The 16,568-nt window shown below is 49.4% G+C and overlaps 1 protein-coding gene across 2 annotated transcripts; it reads left to right on the forward strand.

Moving 5' to 3' along the window:
* Nucleotides 1-222: 222 nt before the first annotated feature.
* LOC144724204 (carnitine O-acetyltransferase-like) lies at nt 223-15,109 on the forward strand. Of its 2 annotated transcripts, XM_078603120.1 has the most exons (14): nt 223-343; nt 3,195-3,515; nt 4,213-4,331; nt 5,302-5,355; nt 5,949-6,114; nt 7,688-7,862; nt 8,160-8,332; nt 9,660-9,760; nt 10,196-10,333; nt 10,917-11,039; nt 11,266-11,401; nt 12,108-12,170; nt 12,313-12,450; nt 13,068-15,109. In XM_078603120.1, exons 1-14 carry the CDS (start codon nt 317-319, stop codon nt 13,281-13,283), a joined length of 1,950 nt encoding a protein of 649 aa, XP_078459246.1. In that variant the 5' UTR covers nt 223-316; the 3' UTR covers nt 13,284-15,109. The 2 variants fall into 2 exon arrangements, with proteins under 2 accessions (XP_078459246.1, XP_078459247.1); XM_078603121.1 differs by lacking the exon at nt 5,302-5,355.
* The last annotated feature ends 1,459 nt before the right edge of the window (nt 15,110-16,568 follow it).

Here is a 16,568-nt window from a genome sequence, read left to right on the forward strand (position 1 = left end):
ACTTCAGCAGTTTTTTCTTTCTGTGGTTGTCCCACCTGATGACGATTGCTTGTGTTGCGATCGAAACGTCGTGATCTATTATTATTTCCCTTCTACGTGACTTTACCGAAAGAACCAAACAGTACGAATGACACGTTTTGAATGCATTGTAGTACTGAGAGTGGCCACCAGAGGGTGCGACGTGGCACGAATCAAGAGGCAGGCACTGCACGTGACCTGTGACGCGAGTTCTGTGGGCGGGGCTTCACTTCCGGTGACCCCCTCCCTCCAGAGTCCCGCCCCGTGGCGCGAGGCTCAAGGTCCACGCGGAGTCGCGATGCTGCTGCGCTCGGTCGTGGAGACGGTGAGAGCGTGGACAGTGCGGAGAGAGTGCGGAGAGTGTGGAGAGCGTAGAGAGAGTGCGGAGAGAGTGTGGAGAGCGTAGAGAGCGTAGAGAGAGAGTGCGGAGAGCGTAGAGAGAGAGTGCGGAGAGAGTGTGGAGAGCGTAGAGAGAGTGCGTGGAGAGCGTAGAGAGAGTGTGAAGAGTGCGTGGAGAGCGTAGAGAGAGAGTGCGGAGAGAGTGCGGACAGTGTGGAGAGCGTAGAGAGAGTTCGGAGAGCGTAGAGAGAGTGTGAAGAGTGCGTGGAGAGTGCGGAGAGTGTGGAGAGAGCGTGGAGAGAGTGCGGAGAGTGTGGAGAGAGCGTGGAGAGAGTTCTGAGGGAGTGCGGGACGTGCGGGATGAGATCAGGGGACAGGGAGGAGCGTTTGGTTGTGAGCGGGGAGAGCGCAGGGTGAGAGCGGGGAGAGACTGGGGAGAGCGTCATGAGGGAGCGACTGGGGCACTTGCAGGGAGAGAGAGTGGGGGGCTCGGATATAGGGAGCCGTGTGGCCCTTGATGTTGCGAACCCGCAAACTCCCCCGTGGAGTGGTGTGGAGGCGTCGCTCTTCACCGAGGTGCCGCGTGACACGTCGCCACTGCGGAGTCGGGCCAAGTAGAGGCAGGGGGAGCGCGGGGTGAGAGGGGAGAGACGGGGGGTAGTGGAGAGAGACGGGGGAGATGCAGGGGGTAGTGGAGAGAGACGGGGGAGATACAGGGGGTAGTGGAGAGAGACGGGGGAGATACAGGGGGTAGTGGAGAGAGACGGGGGAGATACAGGGGGTAGTGGAGAGAGACGGGGGAGATACAGGGGGTAGTGGAGAGAGACGGGGGAGATACAGGGGGTAGTGGAGAGAGACGGGGGAGATACAGGGGGTAGTGGAGAGAGACGGGGGAGATGCAGGGGGTAGTGGAGAGAGACGAGGGAGATACAGGGGGTAGTGGAGAGAGACGGGGGAGATACAGGGGGTAGTGGAGAGAGACGGGGGAGATACAGGGGGTAGTGGAGAGAGACGAGGGAGATACAGGGGGTAGTGGAGAGAGACGGTGAGATACAGGGGGTAGTGGAGAGAGACGAGGGAGATACAGGGGGTAGTGGAGAGAGACGAGGGAGATACAGGGGGTAGTGGAGAGAGACGGGGGAGATACAGGGGGTAGTTGAGAGAGACGAGGGAGATACAGGGGGTAGTGGAGAGAGACGGGGGAGATGCAGGGGGTAGTGGAGAGAGACGAGGGAGATACAGGGGGTAGTGGAGAGAGACGGGGGAGATACAGGGGGTAGTGGAGAGAGACGAGGGAGATACAGGGGGTAGTGGAGAGAGACGGGGGAGATACAGGGGGTAGTTGAGAGAGACGAGGGAGATACAGGGGGTAGTGGAGAGAGACGGGGGAGATGCAGGGGGTAGTGGAGAGAGACGAGGGAGATACAGGGGGTAGTGGAGAGAGAAGGGTGAGATACAGGGGGTAGTGGAGAGAGACGGTGAGATACAGGGGGTAGTGGAGAGAGACGGGGGAGATACAGGGGGTAGTGGAGAGAGACGGGGGAGATACAGGGGGTAGTGGGGAGAGACGGGTGAGATACAGGGGGTAGTGGAGAGAGACGGTGAGATACAGGGGGTAGTGGAGAGAGACGGTGAGATACAGGGGGTAGTGGAGAGAGACGGGGGAGATACAGGGGGTAGTGGAGAGAGACGGGGGAGATGCAGGGGGTAGTGGAGAGAGACGGGGGAGATACAGGGGGTAGTGGGGAGAGACGGGTGAGATACAGGGGGTAGTGGAGAGAGACGCGGACAGACGGATGAGATCGGGAGAGAGACGGGGGGGGGGGGGAGAGACGGGGGGAGTGGTGGTGCTCCAGTGACCCCGCAGTGGCCGCCAACGAGGACAGCAGCAACAGCTGCAGGATCAAATACTGCCCCGCGCCCTCAGCTCCACGCGTGATCCTCAACGCCAAATCATATATGCAAAGGGCCCTTGACTATAAAGTTCTGGCAGTTCACCAGTCTTGATTCAAACAGGCCTGACTCTCCTTATGAGACACTTTGTGCCGAAATCGGTCCACAGTTCGCCGGTGTAGAACCGATTCTGCCGAAAAATGTGACTTGCTCACCCGCCCCTACTGGACATTAATAGCTCATCGAATTCCTCCAGGATAAATAATCAGATTCATAAATGCCACAGAAGGCACTGTGGCCAATGGGATGTTTAAATAATACACTCTTATTTTGCATATGCAAACAGACTGTTGTGTGTGTGTTGTGGTTTCCACCTATGGCTGCACGTGTCAAGAGGTGTCACGCTCTACGGGGCTTAGTTCTGCCAAGTGTTGGCATTCCCAGCAGAGCCACTAATAGCCTCGTCTAATGTTCTTTTATGGGAAACCCATATTGATGCCGCCTTGTCTTCTCCCAAGAATGAGATTTAGAGCGTCATATATGATTTATATAGCGCCTTAATCCAAGACGCTTTACAATGATTATACAATAATGTATCTAAGATAATAGTGATGAAAATAAAGAGTGAGATTATTTAAACTACTGGTGCAGTTATGGTGAAAAGACAGGAGGGAGTCGTGAAGGAGGGGTTGGGGTAAGCAGTAGGGTGGACAAGGGAGAAGAGATGGGGGTTGTTTTCAGGCAGGAATGAAAGCAGGCAGGTGAAGATGATTATTTCATGTGCAGTGGGAGTTCGTTCCAGTGACGTTTGTCAAGAAGGGACGGAAAAGGAAGCGTGACAGGGCGCAGGGTGAGGGAGGCATAGAGAGGGACAGCCGAGACTGGGAACGTGGAGGAGCTGTGGCGGACAATGTGTGACTCCTGCCGTGGTTCGCTTTTGGCAGCTGCCGTGGCGCAATATGGTTCGCTCACCCGGGCCAATGGCGCCTGGGGGCCTGCGGGCCAGTGGCCTGGTGCGGCCCCTTGCACCGGGCCGGATGCAAGGCCGCTTCATGGCCCACCAGAGCTCGCTGGCCCGTCTCCCAGTGCCGCCGCTCGTGGACACGTTGACTCGCTACGCAGACGTGGTGGCTCCGCTCGCCGGAGAAGACTCGACACAGATGGAACATACCCGCCGCTTGCTGCGGGAGTTTGCGCAGCCAGGAGGAGTGGGGGAGGTGCTGCAGGCCGGGCTGGAGCGTCGTGCTCGTGAGCGCGAAAACTGGGTGAGGCGCCGCAGGGGAGGACCTTTGCTCGGTGGGAACCCCCCGTAGGAAATTTGGGTGGTGAGACAAAAATTGAAACATTCAAAGTGATTTACTTCTCTATGAGCATTGAGACGGTCCCATCTCCTTTGAACAGCTCTGGGCCCGTGGTGGAAATTGCACAGTCCTGTGGAAGAAATGAGGCTACCAACAGGACAGCCTCTGTTGACTTCCCCACGAATTAGTAACTATTTCACCGACCTCAGGGTTGATGGGCCGAGTCAACCCCTAGTAAGGATTTGAACTTGCAGCCACTCGCTCTACCTCTGAACCACCTGACCAGATAAATGAGTGACGTGATAAGACATCTAAAATACTTTGTATTAATAGATACAACTCGAAGGTTAAGGCTTGGGGTAGTGTATGCGTTAAGGACAGTATAAAGGAGCTGTTGAGTGTTCAGAAGGTAACCTGTATTGTGTGCTCTCGTTTTGCATAACGCCTTTCGCGAATTTGCTTTTTGACAGTGTTACCTCCTGCTTCATGGTTTTCTAGTTTTACACTATTCTACTTTTTCTTTAAGGTGTACCATTTGGTAAAAAAATATCTAATCTTATGGAATTTTGACACTGAGCTTCATACACAATCATAAGACTTCCAAATGTACAGTTTTCTGTGATACCTGTTGAGTGTGTGCGCGTGGCTTGTATGGCTACAGCTCTCGGACTGGTGGCTGCTGATGGCGTATCTGGAATACCGTCTGCCTGTCGTGGTGCATTCGAGTCCGGGGGTGGTGCTGCCCCATCAGCCCTATCGCGATGCACATGGACAGCTCTGGTGTGGCCGCGTTCTTGAGCACTGCAAAGTTACGAACACATTTATGCTTATTTCCCTAAAAAGGCCTCGTTGAGTCTCAATACTTTTTTTAGGAGAGTCCTGGCAGGTTTTCAGAGTCAGGGACGATGTTGCTGCTATGTGTAATGCCAATAGAGTAATGTTTTCAGCATTGGGATGCTTGGCCAACACCAGTTACGTTGTACGGTATGTGTCTTTAGATACAGGAGGAATCCAAAGAGAACAGCTCGAGAACATGCGGATCCCTTCGGAATTGAACCCAAAGCATTCTCGCTGTAAGGCTCAGGTGTCACCGCTGTGCCACCATGACGCCCAAGTTGGTTGTGAAATGTGCGCTGTCAAACCAATAGACCGGAGGATTCCAACCAGTGGTGTGTGGGCCACTGGTGGTCGACAGGGCCATGGAAAGTTGCAGATAGGGTGGTGCAGATTTGATGGCAAGGTGTCGCATTGGTAATACTTCTGGCTCACAGCAAGAAGGTCCTGAGTTAAATTCTTGACATTGGTGCCATTCTGTGTGGAGTTTGTATATTCTCCCCCTGTTCTACTTGGGTTTTCTCTGGTTTCTCCACTTTCTTTCCATCGCTAAAAACATACAATACAACTGATATTGGCCAAACATCCTAATGATGAAAATTACTTGCAAATTACTCAATTGGGATTGCACATAGCACCAACTTGCCCCTCTTGCAATACATTGGCAGGACCCTCAAGAAAACGAGTAGACTCGGTGAGGCTTTCCTGAGTAGCCAAGAATAATAAATAATGAACACATGCGATTCAATTCACAAAACACCATAATTTCACCGCATGGCGGTCCGCACATTTTGTTTAGGGTTGAGAGCGGTCCCCAGATCCAGGAAGGATGGGAACCCTTGCTCTCGACCCCCATCTCAGTTTGACAGACATCACCGTCATGCTCACCGTGACGAGGTACACGTCTCTCTGGCAGGTTTGCTGCGCAGCTGATTGCCGGGGTGCTCGACTACAAGGCAATGGTTGACAAGTACGTGGCACCATCCCCTGCTATGAGCTAAATATATAAAAAGTATTTTTGCTCATACTGCCAGGCTTGCCACATATGAAAACTAAGCGATTTAAAAAATAATGCTAAGTTGTGTGACTGTACACGTTTTAACATGAAATACAGTGATGTTTTTCTCTTAAAGAAAACTCATTCAGGAGGAGATATCTATGTAATCTCTAGCACATTCTTACTTTTCCACTAAATTTGCATCCTCCAGCATAAACCTAAACTGGTTCAAGGTAAACTGTACCTGGGACCTTTTGAAATGTATGTTATGAGCTTGTGACACAGGTTAAGCCTGGCAGACTTGATCATTCACATACATGTTCACACATGTATGCACATGTCCAAGCAGGCTTTGTGTTGACAGTTATGCGAGTGCTTAAAATGTAGACATGAGCCTTTCCAGTCGCTGAGCTGATTTGGAAGAAAAAAAACCCGATGTGCAATTATCCCATTTAGTATCATCAAGTTCACCACCTGGAATAAGCAAGTGCTGTGCTTCATGAGTTACGAACGTGAACACGCCTGACCAGTCACCCTCTAATCGCTTGTGCATTTCTATCGCCCAGCGAATCTCTGCCAGTGGAGCACCTGGGAGGCCGCCCGCTCTGCATGGACCAGTACTATCGGCTCTTCTCATCGTGCCGCGTGCCAGGCTTCCCGCGTGACTCGGTGCGCAACGTTGCGCGTGACGCCTGTCCGCCGAAGCACATTACCGTGGCCAGCAATGCTCACGTGAGTGTTAATGCCAGTGGTCCCGACCTGTGCTTTGTAGACTGCTAATAGAACCTCTGCAAGACCCTAGGAAGTACTCCGTGGAACTCTTGCAGATACCTTTTTATCACAAAACACTGCATGTTTAACTGAAAAGCGGTCAGCGACTCATTTTTGGAGTTTACAGTCATATGTATTTTATGTCAGTCCCTTGATTTAGTCCTAAAAAGCATTTTACATTGCATGCTTTGCACGAATTGTGCTATATAAGTAAAGTTTTATTGATTGATCGACTCTTTCGTTTTTTGTCTTTCCCCTGCACCTCCATTTAGTATGGTTGACGTTCAACACACAGAGAGATTGGGAACCCCTAGTCTGCACTAACTGGTCATTCACATGTTAGAACGTGAAACCTTTAAGTCACAATATATCTCTCTTGATACTTGATTTAAAGCTTTCGTGACTGCAGGAATTACTCTTTGGTTCTTTCGGTAAAGTCACGTAGAAATAAAATAAATTAAATAATGGAATACGACGTTTCGATTGCAACACAAGCAATTGTCATCAGGTAGAAAACAAAACTCGTGAACTTACAAATATAATGCAATACAACACAGAGAGTTGGCTAACATAACAGTCAACACCCTACCTGGTTGATTACGTTCTTCCAAAGATTTATAAACTTGAGAGAGACAAAACATAGACACGGAGACACACAAGCAGAGAGACAACACAGAGACACACACAGAGAGAGACACACAACATAGACACACAGACCCAACGCCTCTGTGTCGAGGCCTTAAATAGAGAGAGGGGGGGTCAGAGAGAGAGGTGAGTCTGCTGGAGCAGAGAAATTAGCATGTCAATGAGAGAGCTGTGTGAAAATCCACCACGCGGCGGCAGGGTAGAGAAAGACCCAACAAGCCTGGTAGATTTTAGAGAGAGTTGTGTGGAAATCCACCCGCAGCGGCAGGGGGAGAGGAAGAGAGAATGGACCTATGAGAGCCTGGTAAATTTTAGAGAGAGAAATAGGCAGTTTGAGAAAACAAACTTAGCAATTTTTTGGAAATGTAAGGCAATGCAACACAGAGAGTCGACTAACACACAATTAATGCATCGCCTGGTTGATTACATTCTCCAAAGATTGCTAAATTAGAAGTTAAGTGTGAAATTTGACAAACAGGGACACGCAGAGAGAGAAAACCAGGCTCTCATAGGTTCCTCTCCCCCTGCCGCTGCGGGGTGGATTTCCACACAACTCTCTCTAAAATCTACCAGGCTTGTTGGGTCTTTCTCTACCCATAGTTCTTGCATAAGCACGGTAGTGGAAGGGTCTTGCTTGGCTCAGCGTTGTCAGGAGCAGGGATGTTTGTGCTCGCCTACTACACCTCCGATCAGTACGGTTGGTTACGTACGGTGCAAAAGAAGTCCAACATACGGCAGAGATATGGTGGACGAGTCCCTGTGGCCAGGATATTTTTCCAAATATTGAGCAATGCCGCTTGCGTTTTAGAGGACTTCCGCTGCAACACTAAAATTAATTCACATTCCATCTTACTAATGTCTGTGGGTTTGTGTGGCTTTTCCTTTGCAGTTTTATCACATGGAAGTGTATGGAGCCGATGGCAAAGCGCTGGATGTGGAAGATCTGTACGAGCAGCTGAAGAACATTCGTACCCACTCCCTGGGCCTTGCCCCTGGGGTCGTGGGGCTGCTCACTGCCCAAGACCGGGACAGCTGGGCCAAGGCCTACCAAGTGCTGACTGCAGGTGCCGTTCACCTTGGGAATCCACACTCCTTGCCAACAAAATAAAAGTTATTTCCCGCTCAAGTGAGCATTGAGGCAAGACTAATTTCCTTTTTATAGCCCTCAGCCATACATGGAAATTCCACCTTCCTATGAGGGGGGGGGCGGGGGGCGAGTGTTTCAACACTACAACCACTATTACAATTGAGCTTGTGCCTTGAGTGTTCCCTAAGACGCCTGCGTCAGTGACGCACAACACTGGACGAGGGACACTCGCTCGTATCCGTGCCCCTGTGACTGTGCTGGGGGACGTGCGCAGACGAGAAGCACCGGGGCAGCGTGGACACGGTAGAACGCAGCGCATTCGCCTTGTGCCTGGACGGGCCCGGCCAGCGCCCCGAGTGGGACATGAGCCTCGCTGCGGCACAGATGTTGCATGGAGGCGGCAGCGCGCTGCACAGTGCCAACCGCTGGTTTGACAAGACCTTGCAGGTGTGCATGCATGACACTTGACCTGTGCACACTTGTGCACATGCATTGTTATTACACTTCTGAGGATGTTGTGTGGACAATGGAGCAACTATTAGAGATTCAGTTCTATGTGATTTAGTCCTTCAATTGCTCTGAGAGTTGGCAAATTTTAGATACATCACGTTCAAAGTTATATTTGGTGCAGTGCAAAGTTGTATAGTGGTCGTGTACAGACAGGAGAGTCTTTCATTTCCCACGAATGTATGTTGAACCTCTTTCGCACAGTACGTAGCCAACTGTGCAAATCGGAGGTGCAGGGGAAGGACAACAAACTAAACACCAAAAAGTGTGCATCAAACAGTCTGCAAGGCTTAACAGGCCCTTTGTGTATTTTGTATGGGACAGTGAGTGCTGACGAGGAATGTGCTCCAAAATTTCAGATTGATCCTAAATAATTGAAAGGTTGGCCTTGATAACACATTTTTGGGTGATCCAAAATATGCATTTGTTTTGAACTGATCTGAAAATCCCAAGTGAGGTCACTAATATGACATAACTTAATATGACTAATATGTCACTAATATGACAACTTCTGCACTTTCTCCAAAACTGTTGTCACGTGGCATCGGGTGACATCCCTGTTGATAGCACATCAACATAGCACAACGACGTGAGAACAAGGAGTCAATGATCCATACTCTGCTTCTTTCGGTAAAGTCACGTAGGTAGAAGAAGAAGAAATAATAAAAGAACACGACGTTTCGGTCGCAACACAAGCGTCCGTCATCAGGTGAGAAAGAATGATCTGCTGTAGTGGCTTTATATAGGCACAGGAGGGGAAGGGGGAAGGGGGGTGTTTGTAGAGTCGTGGCTACAGGAGTTCGGGGGGGGGGGGGCCACAAACCGTGTCCCCCCCCCCCCCCCGTGAACTCCTGCAGCCACGACTCTAAAACCCCCCCTTCCCCCCCCCCTCCCGTGCCTATATAAAGCCACTACAGCAGATCATTCTTTCTCACCTGATGACAGACGCTTGTGTTGTGACCGAAACGTCGTGTTCTTTTATTATTTTTTCTACCCACGTGACTTTACCGAAATAACCTGAGAGTATGGATTCCTGCAGTCACGAAAGCTTCAAATGAAGATTGAGTCAATGATCCACAATCCAAACAAGATCAGAAATTGTCCGTAAAATCTTATATGTTTTAATCTGAAATGTATCCCTTGCTCTCTCTAATAACGCTTACTTTGACAGTCTAGATAGAAGAGGTCAAATGTGGATCAATGGTTTTTGCGTGTGACTGGGCCTGCTGCCATGGGCTGACCGGCCGATGCGTCCCTGTCAATTCAGTTCATAGTTGGAGATGGCGGCACATGCGGCCTCATCTATGAGCACGCGCCGGCCGAGGGCCCGCCCATCGTCGCGCTCGTCGACCACGTGGTGGCCTACTGGTGCGTACGCCTGCCAGCGCGACTCACCCTGACGCATGCAGCGGTGGACGCTGCGGATTGCACCATGGTGGGGAGATGTTATTTCCCACACCTGGTATGCAGGACATGGGTTCGATCCCAACCCTGATGATGCCTGTATATTTGGAGTTTGCATATTCTCCCTGTGGTAGTGTGGATTTTTCTCCGAGTCCTCCGGGTTTTACCATCACGTTGAAGAACATGCTTTTAGATTATTTTGCTGCTATAAACTTCCACATGATAAGCCACTTCGTTGAGCTATAATTTTTGGCTAGGTCGCTTCTGAAAAAGAGCTAATAACTCAGTGGGCTTTACCTGCTAAAATAAAATCGTTGTTTTAAAATAGGTGTCCGGGAGGTTGGTGCCCACGTTGAGCGCGTGCGTGTTTGTGTGCACATGGTCTCCGGTGTCCGGCAGCGAGAAATCCAGGCAGCAAACGGCACCCACGACCTCGCAGGGAGCCCCGGTGCACGGAGCGGAGCCACGGCACCTGCAGTTCTCCCTGAGCCCTGAGCTGCTCGCGCTTGCAGCTGAGGCCAAAGTCGGCCTGGACCAGTGAGCCTCTCACAGCCCCACTTTGGGTGAAATAATGCACTAAAAACCATGAGCATCACTGTATGAGCTGTTCATGAACTTATTCCTTATGTGGTACGAAGGTTATAATGACTCCAATCGCTTGAAAAGCATGTGCATGGTTTCGATATTTTGAAGAGATCAATATCTGTTAATGGGACGACAGGGTGGCGCACTGATAACAGTTCTGCCTCCCAGCAAGAAGAGCATGGGTTCGGTCCCCAACTCGTTCGCCTTTCTGTGTCAAGTTTGTTCTCCTCCTGTTCTTCATGAGTTTTTCTCCTGGTTCTCCAGTTTCTTCAGTTTCTTCCCATAGCTAAACCCACACAATGTAACCGGTATTGGCAAAAACATGCCAATGCTGATATATGCCCTGCAAATTATTCAATTGAGATCGCACACAGGAGCATTATCGCCCCCTACTGCGAATACTTGGCAGGACCCTCCTAAAGGAGAGTTGAGACTCAATGAGAGGGTCTCCCAGGTAAGAGAATGCTTTCATCCCTCGTGCAGTGCCAGGAAGTGTGCATTAAAATGTGTGCGTGTGCCTCCTTTATGTATGCAGGCTGGTTGCAAACTTGGAAGTGGAGTGCTTTGTGTTCAAGAATTTTGGCAAAGGCTTCCCAAAGTCACAGAAACTCAGCCCGGATGCTTTCATACAAATAGGGCTGCAGCTTGCTTACTACAGGTACGTGACAACTACAGGTATGACACTTCTATAGGTGTGCGACACCACTACAGGTGTGACACAAATGCCTGCCTGCACATCATTGCCAGTGTGTAAAACTGCAAGTGTCACACCAACCCAGTCTTGAAAGCAATTCCACATCGTGGTGTGGTGGTGGTGGCGTGTGGTTTGTAGTGGAGGAGAGTACAGCGGCATGTTGAGGTGCTGTTCTGGGGCTGTGGTGCAGGTTGTATGCACAGCCCTGTGCCACCTATGAGAGTGCCTCGCTGCGGATGTTTCGCCTGGGACGCACGGAAACGATCCGTTCGACCTCACGCCACTCGCTCGCCTTCTCACGAGCCATGGGAGACCCCAACTGTGACGTATGTGTGTCTGTGTGTCGTGGGGAGCGCACTGCACGGTGAACCTGGCGACTCGAGTTCGATTCCTGCTCTAGGCCAACCCCAGTGATGAATATCCGAACAGGTCAAGGGCCTCCCTTAGGTCGCGTCAGCCTTAAATGGGTACCTGGTGCGATGTGTAAACATTTGCATAGGGGGGATACAAAGGCGGCCGGGCATGTTGCTGGCCACCCACCCCCTCCTGTAACCTTACCGGCCTTCACAGGTGCTCGCAAATGGCATTTGCCCCAAGAGTTTGTTAAGGCTATATGGGGGAACTTTTCTTGTTTAGCATGTGTGTGTGTGTGTGTTACCAACTACTTAAATGATTATAGTATGATATGTAGCTGCTTCTGGATTAAATAGTGTATTTGGTTCTACTAATTATAAATAAAAAGCGCACTGTCCACTACTGTATGACTGGTTACCTCCACTGGCAGTCGTGTTTCATTTGTTTTCAAGACTTCCTTGAAAAACTTACCACATTTATCTCATTTACGACCCTAATAGCAAAGCCTTGTTACTCAAGCCATGTCCTAAGAATCTTATACCATGTTTTAATAAAAATAATCTTGATTGGTTTTCTTAATTGTGATACTGTATGTTTCCTTGAAAGTGAAACTTGCTGAGTGTCAATGGGCTTTCACCTGATTTCTTCAATGAAGAACTGTGTTCCTGTGTCACCCAGAGGCAGACCAAAGTGCAGCTCATGAAAAAAGCAATCCAGGCTCACCGTGAATACACAACCCGGGTGAGCCCCCCAGCACTTGGTGACACCTGTATTGGACAAAAGTTGCATTCACTGCTTGTTTTGTTGACGCTGGCAATAAAGATAACTATACATTACCCCTGAACTAGAGTGAATGTGTGATCAATGAGCGTGCGTATTTAAGGCCATCACAGGGCAAGGCGTGGACCGGCATCTGCTGGGGCTGAAGCTGCAGGCGCTGGAGGAAGGGCTCCCACTGCCCGAGATCTACTCGGACCCTACCTACCAGGCAGCCATGCATTACCGCCTCTCCACGAGCCAGGCAGGCCTCCCTCTGTGCATTTGTGCCCAGTGCATTTCATCCAAATTCATTATTCGTTCCGGTTGCTCGGCGGTAAAGCGAGCGACTCGCTATAGGAGGGTTTTTGAGGGTTAACTCGGTCCTTCCTTCCAGGTTCAATAAAAATGAGTACCACTCTGTGGGGAAGTCATATAGATAGGTTGTCATATAGATAGACTTACTGCCGCCATATGAATTTGGAATTTCTACCACTCTGGGCTGTAAATAGATAAGCACCAATGCCTCAATCTTCATTTGAGTAGCATATCATTTGTTTTACTCATGCGTTGTTGTGGAGCATAACGAGTTAAACGCATTTATAAGCAGCACTGATTCGGACTCCATAGTTTAGATTAATCTTGCCAATAACTTCTTGACATCTAGCAGCATTTGTTTAATAAGCTGCCAATGAGACCCAGAAGGTCTGTCGAAACCTGTTCAGTGTTTGCTTGCTTAAACAAAAGCTGCTGCATAATATAGGTCTGGAAAGCCAATAGTCCGATGGACCAAAATATTGTTGAATATTCTGTGGTTTGTATATGCATTTGACTAGGATCCGTTGTGTAAACATTGTGTTGGTGTGGTGCACGTTGTTGCAGGTTCCGGCCAGGACAGATTGCGTCATGTGCTTTGGGCCAGTGGTTGAGGACGGCTATGGCGTTTGCTACAACCCCATGGAGAACCACATCAACCTGGCTGTGTCTGCCTTCCATTCCTGCCCAGACACCTCTGCAGCCCGTCTGGCCCAGGCTCTGCATCAAGCCCTACTGGACTTGCAAGAGCTTGCACTAAGCAGCCCAGTCTCTAAGCTTTGAGCAAATACTCTAAGATTTAAACGGTGCATCTCTGCAAGTGTGAGTGTTGCCTTAGCATGGAGATGGAAAACGGTTGTTGTTAGTGGTGATGAAAACCATCCACAGTCATTTTAAAAGATTGTGCAGTTTGTAAGCAAATCCGTTTTCAGCCTGTGTAATTGTGTGCTGGTGAAAATCAATGCAAGCCATCCACTCGTCTTCGTCAGATACTGTTTACAGCGGAAGTGCAATCGGAACTACCAGTCACTGCCTTGGCCACAGTGGCCCCACCAGCATAGCCACCACCAGCATAGCCACCACCAGCATAGCCACCACCAGCATAGCCACTACCAGCATAGCCACCACCAGCATAGCCACAACCAGCATAGCTACTACCAGCATAGCCATTACCAGCATAGCCACCACCAGCATAGCCACCACCAGCATAGCCACCACCACCATAGCCACTACCAGCATAGCCACCACCAGCATAGCCACCACCAGCATAGCCACCACCAGCATAGCCACCACCAGCATAGCCACTACCAGCATAGCCACTACCAGCATAGCCACCACCAGCATAGCCACCACCAGCATAGCCACCACCAGCATAGCCACTACCAGCATAGCCACCACCAGCATAGCCACCACCAGCATAGCCACAACCAGCATAGCTACTACCAGCATAGCCATTACCAGCATAGCCACCACCAGCATAGCCACCACCAGCATAGCCACCACCACCATAGCCACTACCAGCATAGCCACCACCAGCATAGCCACCACCAGCATAGCCACCACCAGCATAGCCACTACCAGCATAGCCACTACCAGCATAGCCACCACCAGCATAGCCACCACCAGCATAGCCACCACCAGCATAGCCACTACCAGCATAGCCACCACCAGCATAGCCACCACCAGCATAGCCACAACCAGCATAGCTACTACCAGCATAGCCATTACCAGCATAGCCACCACCAGCATAGCCACCACCAGCATAGCCACCACCAGCATAGCCACTACCAGCATAGCCACTACCAGCATAGCCACCACCAGCATAGCCACCACCAGCATAGCCACCACCAGCATAGCCACTACCAGCATAGCCACCACCAGCATAGCCACCACCAGCATAGCCACTACCAGCATAGCCACCACCAGCATAGCCACCACCAGCATAGCCACCACCAGCATAGCCACCACCAGCATAGCCACCACCAGCATAGCCACCACCAGCATAGCCACCACCACTCATCCCAGTGGGAGATGAGCGGTGGCCACATTCGTACCGAGTAATTAGCCTGCTGCTGCTGCGTCGTACGTCACTGACATCTGAACACCACTACAGATTTTTATATTGGGCATTCATCATTGCCAGCCATTCCTCATGGAGTATAACACTCATGGCTGACATGGTTGTTTTAAATGATTGTTCGTGTCTGTGGAATTGCAATCAATTATAAGTAAAAAACGATTTAGAATTTATGCGAACTAAATAATTACTATCTTGATTTGAAGCTTTCGTGACTGCAGGAATCCATATTCTTTGGTTCTTTCGGTAAAGTCACGTAGGTAGAAAAAATAATAGATCACGACGTTTCGATCGCCATCGTCTTGTGTGGCGATCCAAACGTCGTGATCTATTATTTTTTCTCCCTACGTGGCTTTACCGAAAGAACCAAATAGTATACATAATTACTGATATTGATTTGTGTCAAATGTACCTTTTTGAGTATTTAATTTGGAGCTATCGTTTGCAATTGGAACATTTTATGTCTGATTGTATTTAGTAACTTGGCTTTGAAGTTTGAAAATAAAACTGCCTGCATTGGTCGTTAAGCGTGGCTTTAATGTACAACGCTTACTCATTATTTGTTGTGGCCCATTAAACAAACCGTACAACAAGCGGCAGAATACAAATGAGGAAGTCCGATGATACATTCTCAGCATGACTTAACAGCAAGAGAAGATGTTTCTCAAAAATGTTGAGAAAAAGGCAAGTTCAAGACAGCCTCTCATCTCGTAGTGTCCGATAAACCATTGAACACAAATTACAGAGTTGCAAAGTTGAACTCAAATCAGTAAAACAGAAGTCACGTACAATCGGTTGGCTGAACAAAACGTAATATTTTTCGATTTAAAGCTTTCGTGACTGCAGGGATTCATCTTCTTGGTTATTTCGGTAAAGTCACGTAGAATGGAAATAAAAAAACATAATAAAATAATTCTCACGATGTTTCGGCCACAACGCAAGCAGCCGTCCTCAGGTGAAGAACAGGTCTGTCGAGAAGACAGAGTCTGAATGACACACTCCGAGTTTGGAGCGACTATTTAAGCTGGGATGGAGGGGGGGAAGGGCGCCTTGACAAAATAATTTGCATATCAAGAGGAATTTAGCATATTTATGGGAAATGCAGATATGCGATTAGTACTACTTGTGAAATGCGTAGAAGGTTTGGCGGGGGGTTTAAAGTCATTATGCCCGTGCATTATGCAGGATTAACAGCATCAAAGGGAGGGGATAGGGGTAACATTAATAAAGGGAGTTAATAGTATGTAGCTGTAGTAATTAAACCACCACGTAAACAACTAAAATATAAACTACATAGTATCAGTATACTAAATATACTTTCCAATAAGCTGAGCTACTAGCAGTAAGTAATACATTACAATTCTATGTCGCAAAAAATATAATATGCTTCCAGCTAAACTTTATTATCTTACATCACACGAGTCTACCCCGTACTATATACTGCCTATAGGAAATGGACGAAGGGGAGTGGGGACGTTCCAGTGTCGCGTGGCAGGGGAAGACGCAGACTTGCATCGTGAGTGAGCGAGCAGGTGACGTGAGCTGCAGTGTGGTCGGTGAACCGTGTGGGATGAGACGAAAGTCTGGAAGACCGAGTCCTCGATACAGGAGGAATCAAAGAGTGAAACTCATGGAAACGCTATCGTAAGAGCGATAAAGGAGTGATAACTCAACCATTTTTTATTTTACTAGGTAATATTTATTGTATGTGCCAATATCGCCCGCAATAAAGTAGACATCGGTGCACATTACAACGGAACGTGAACGGTACGGGCACGGAGCAACAAGAACACAAATATATGCAAAGTAAAGGGTTGTGGAAGTTGTGTGGAAGCAAGTGTGAGTCGGCGCGTGAATTGAGAGACGCGGGGCGAGTTTCTGATGTCGGGTGGCAGGAGGCGATCGTGGGTCCCAGATGCTCGGGGCTCGTCCCCACAGGGCGATGATGTTACAGCCAGCAGCTCGTTTTCAGAAGCGACGTGACCACAAAT

Source organism: Lampetra planeri, chromosome 20, assembly GCF_965212315.1.
Source record: "Lampetra planeri chromosome 20, kcLamPlan1.2.h2, whole genome shotgun sequence".
Classification (NCBI taxonomy): Eukaryota; Metazoa; Chordata; class Hyperoartia; order Petromyzontiformes; family Petromyzontidae; genus Lampetra; species Lampetra planeri.

Excerpts from the sequence above, each read along its gene's own strand:
- LOC144724204 (XM_078603120.1), top strand. The coding sequence starts at position 317 with ATGCTGCTGCGCTCGGTCGTGGAGACG. Across the intron at positions 7,863-8,159 it reads CTACCAAGTGCTGACTGCAG|ACGAGAAGCACCGGGGCAGC; the intron begins GTGCCGTTCACC and ends GGACGTGCGCAG. Across the intron at positions 9,761-10,195 it reads GACCACGTGGTGGCCTACTG|CGAGAAATCCAGGCAGCAAA; the intron begins GTGCGTACGCCT and ends GGTGTCCGGCAG.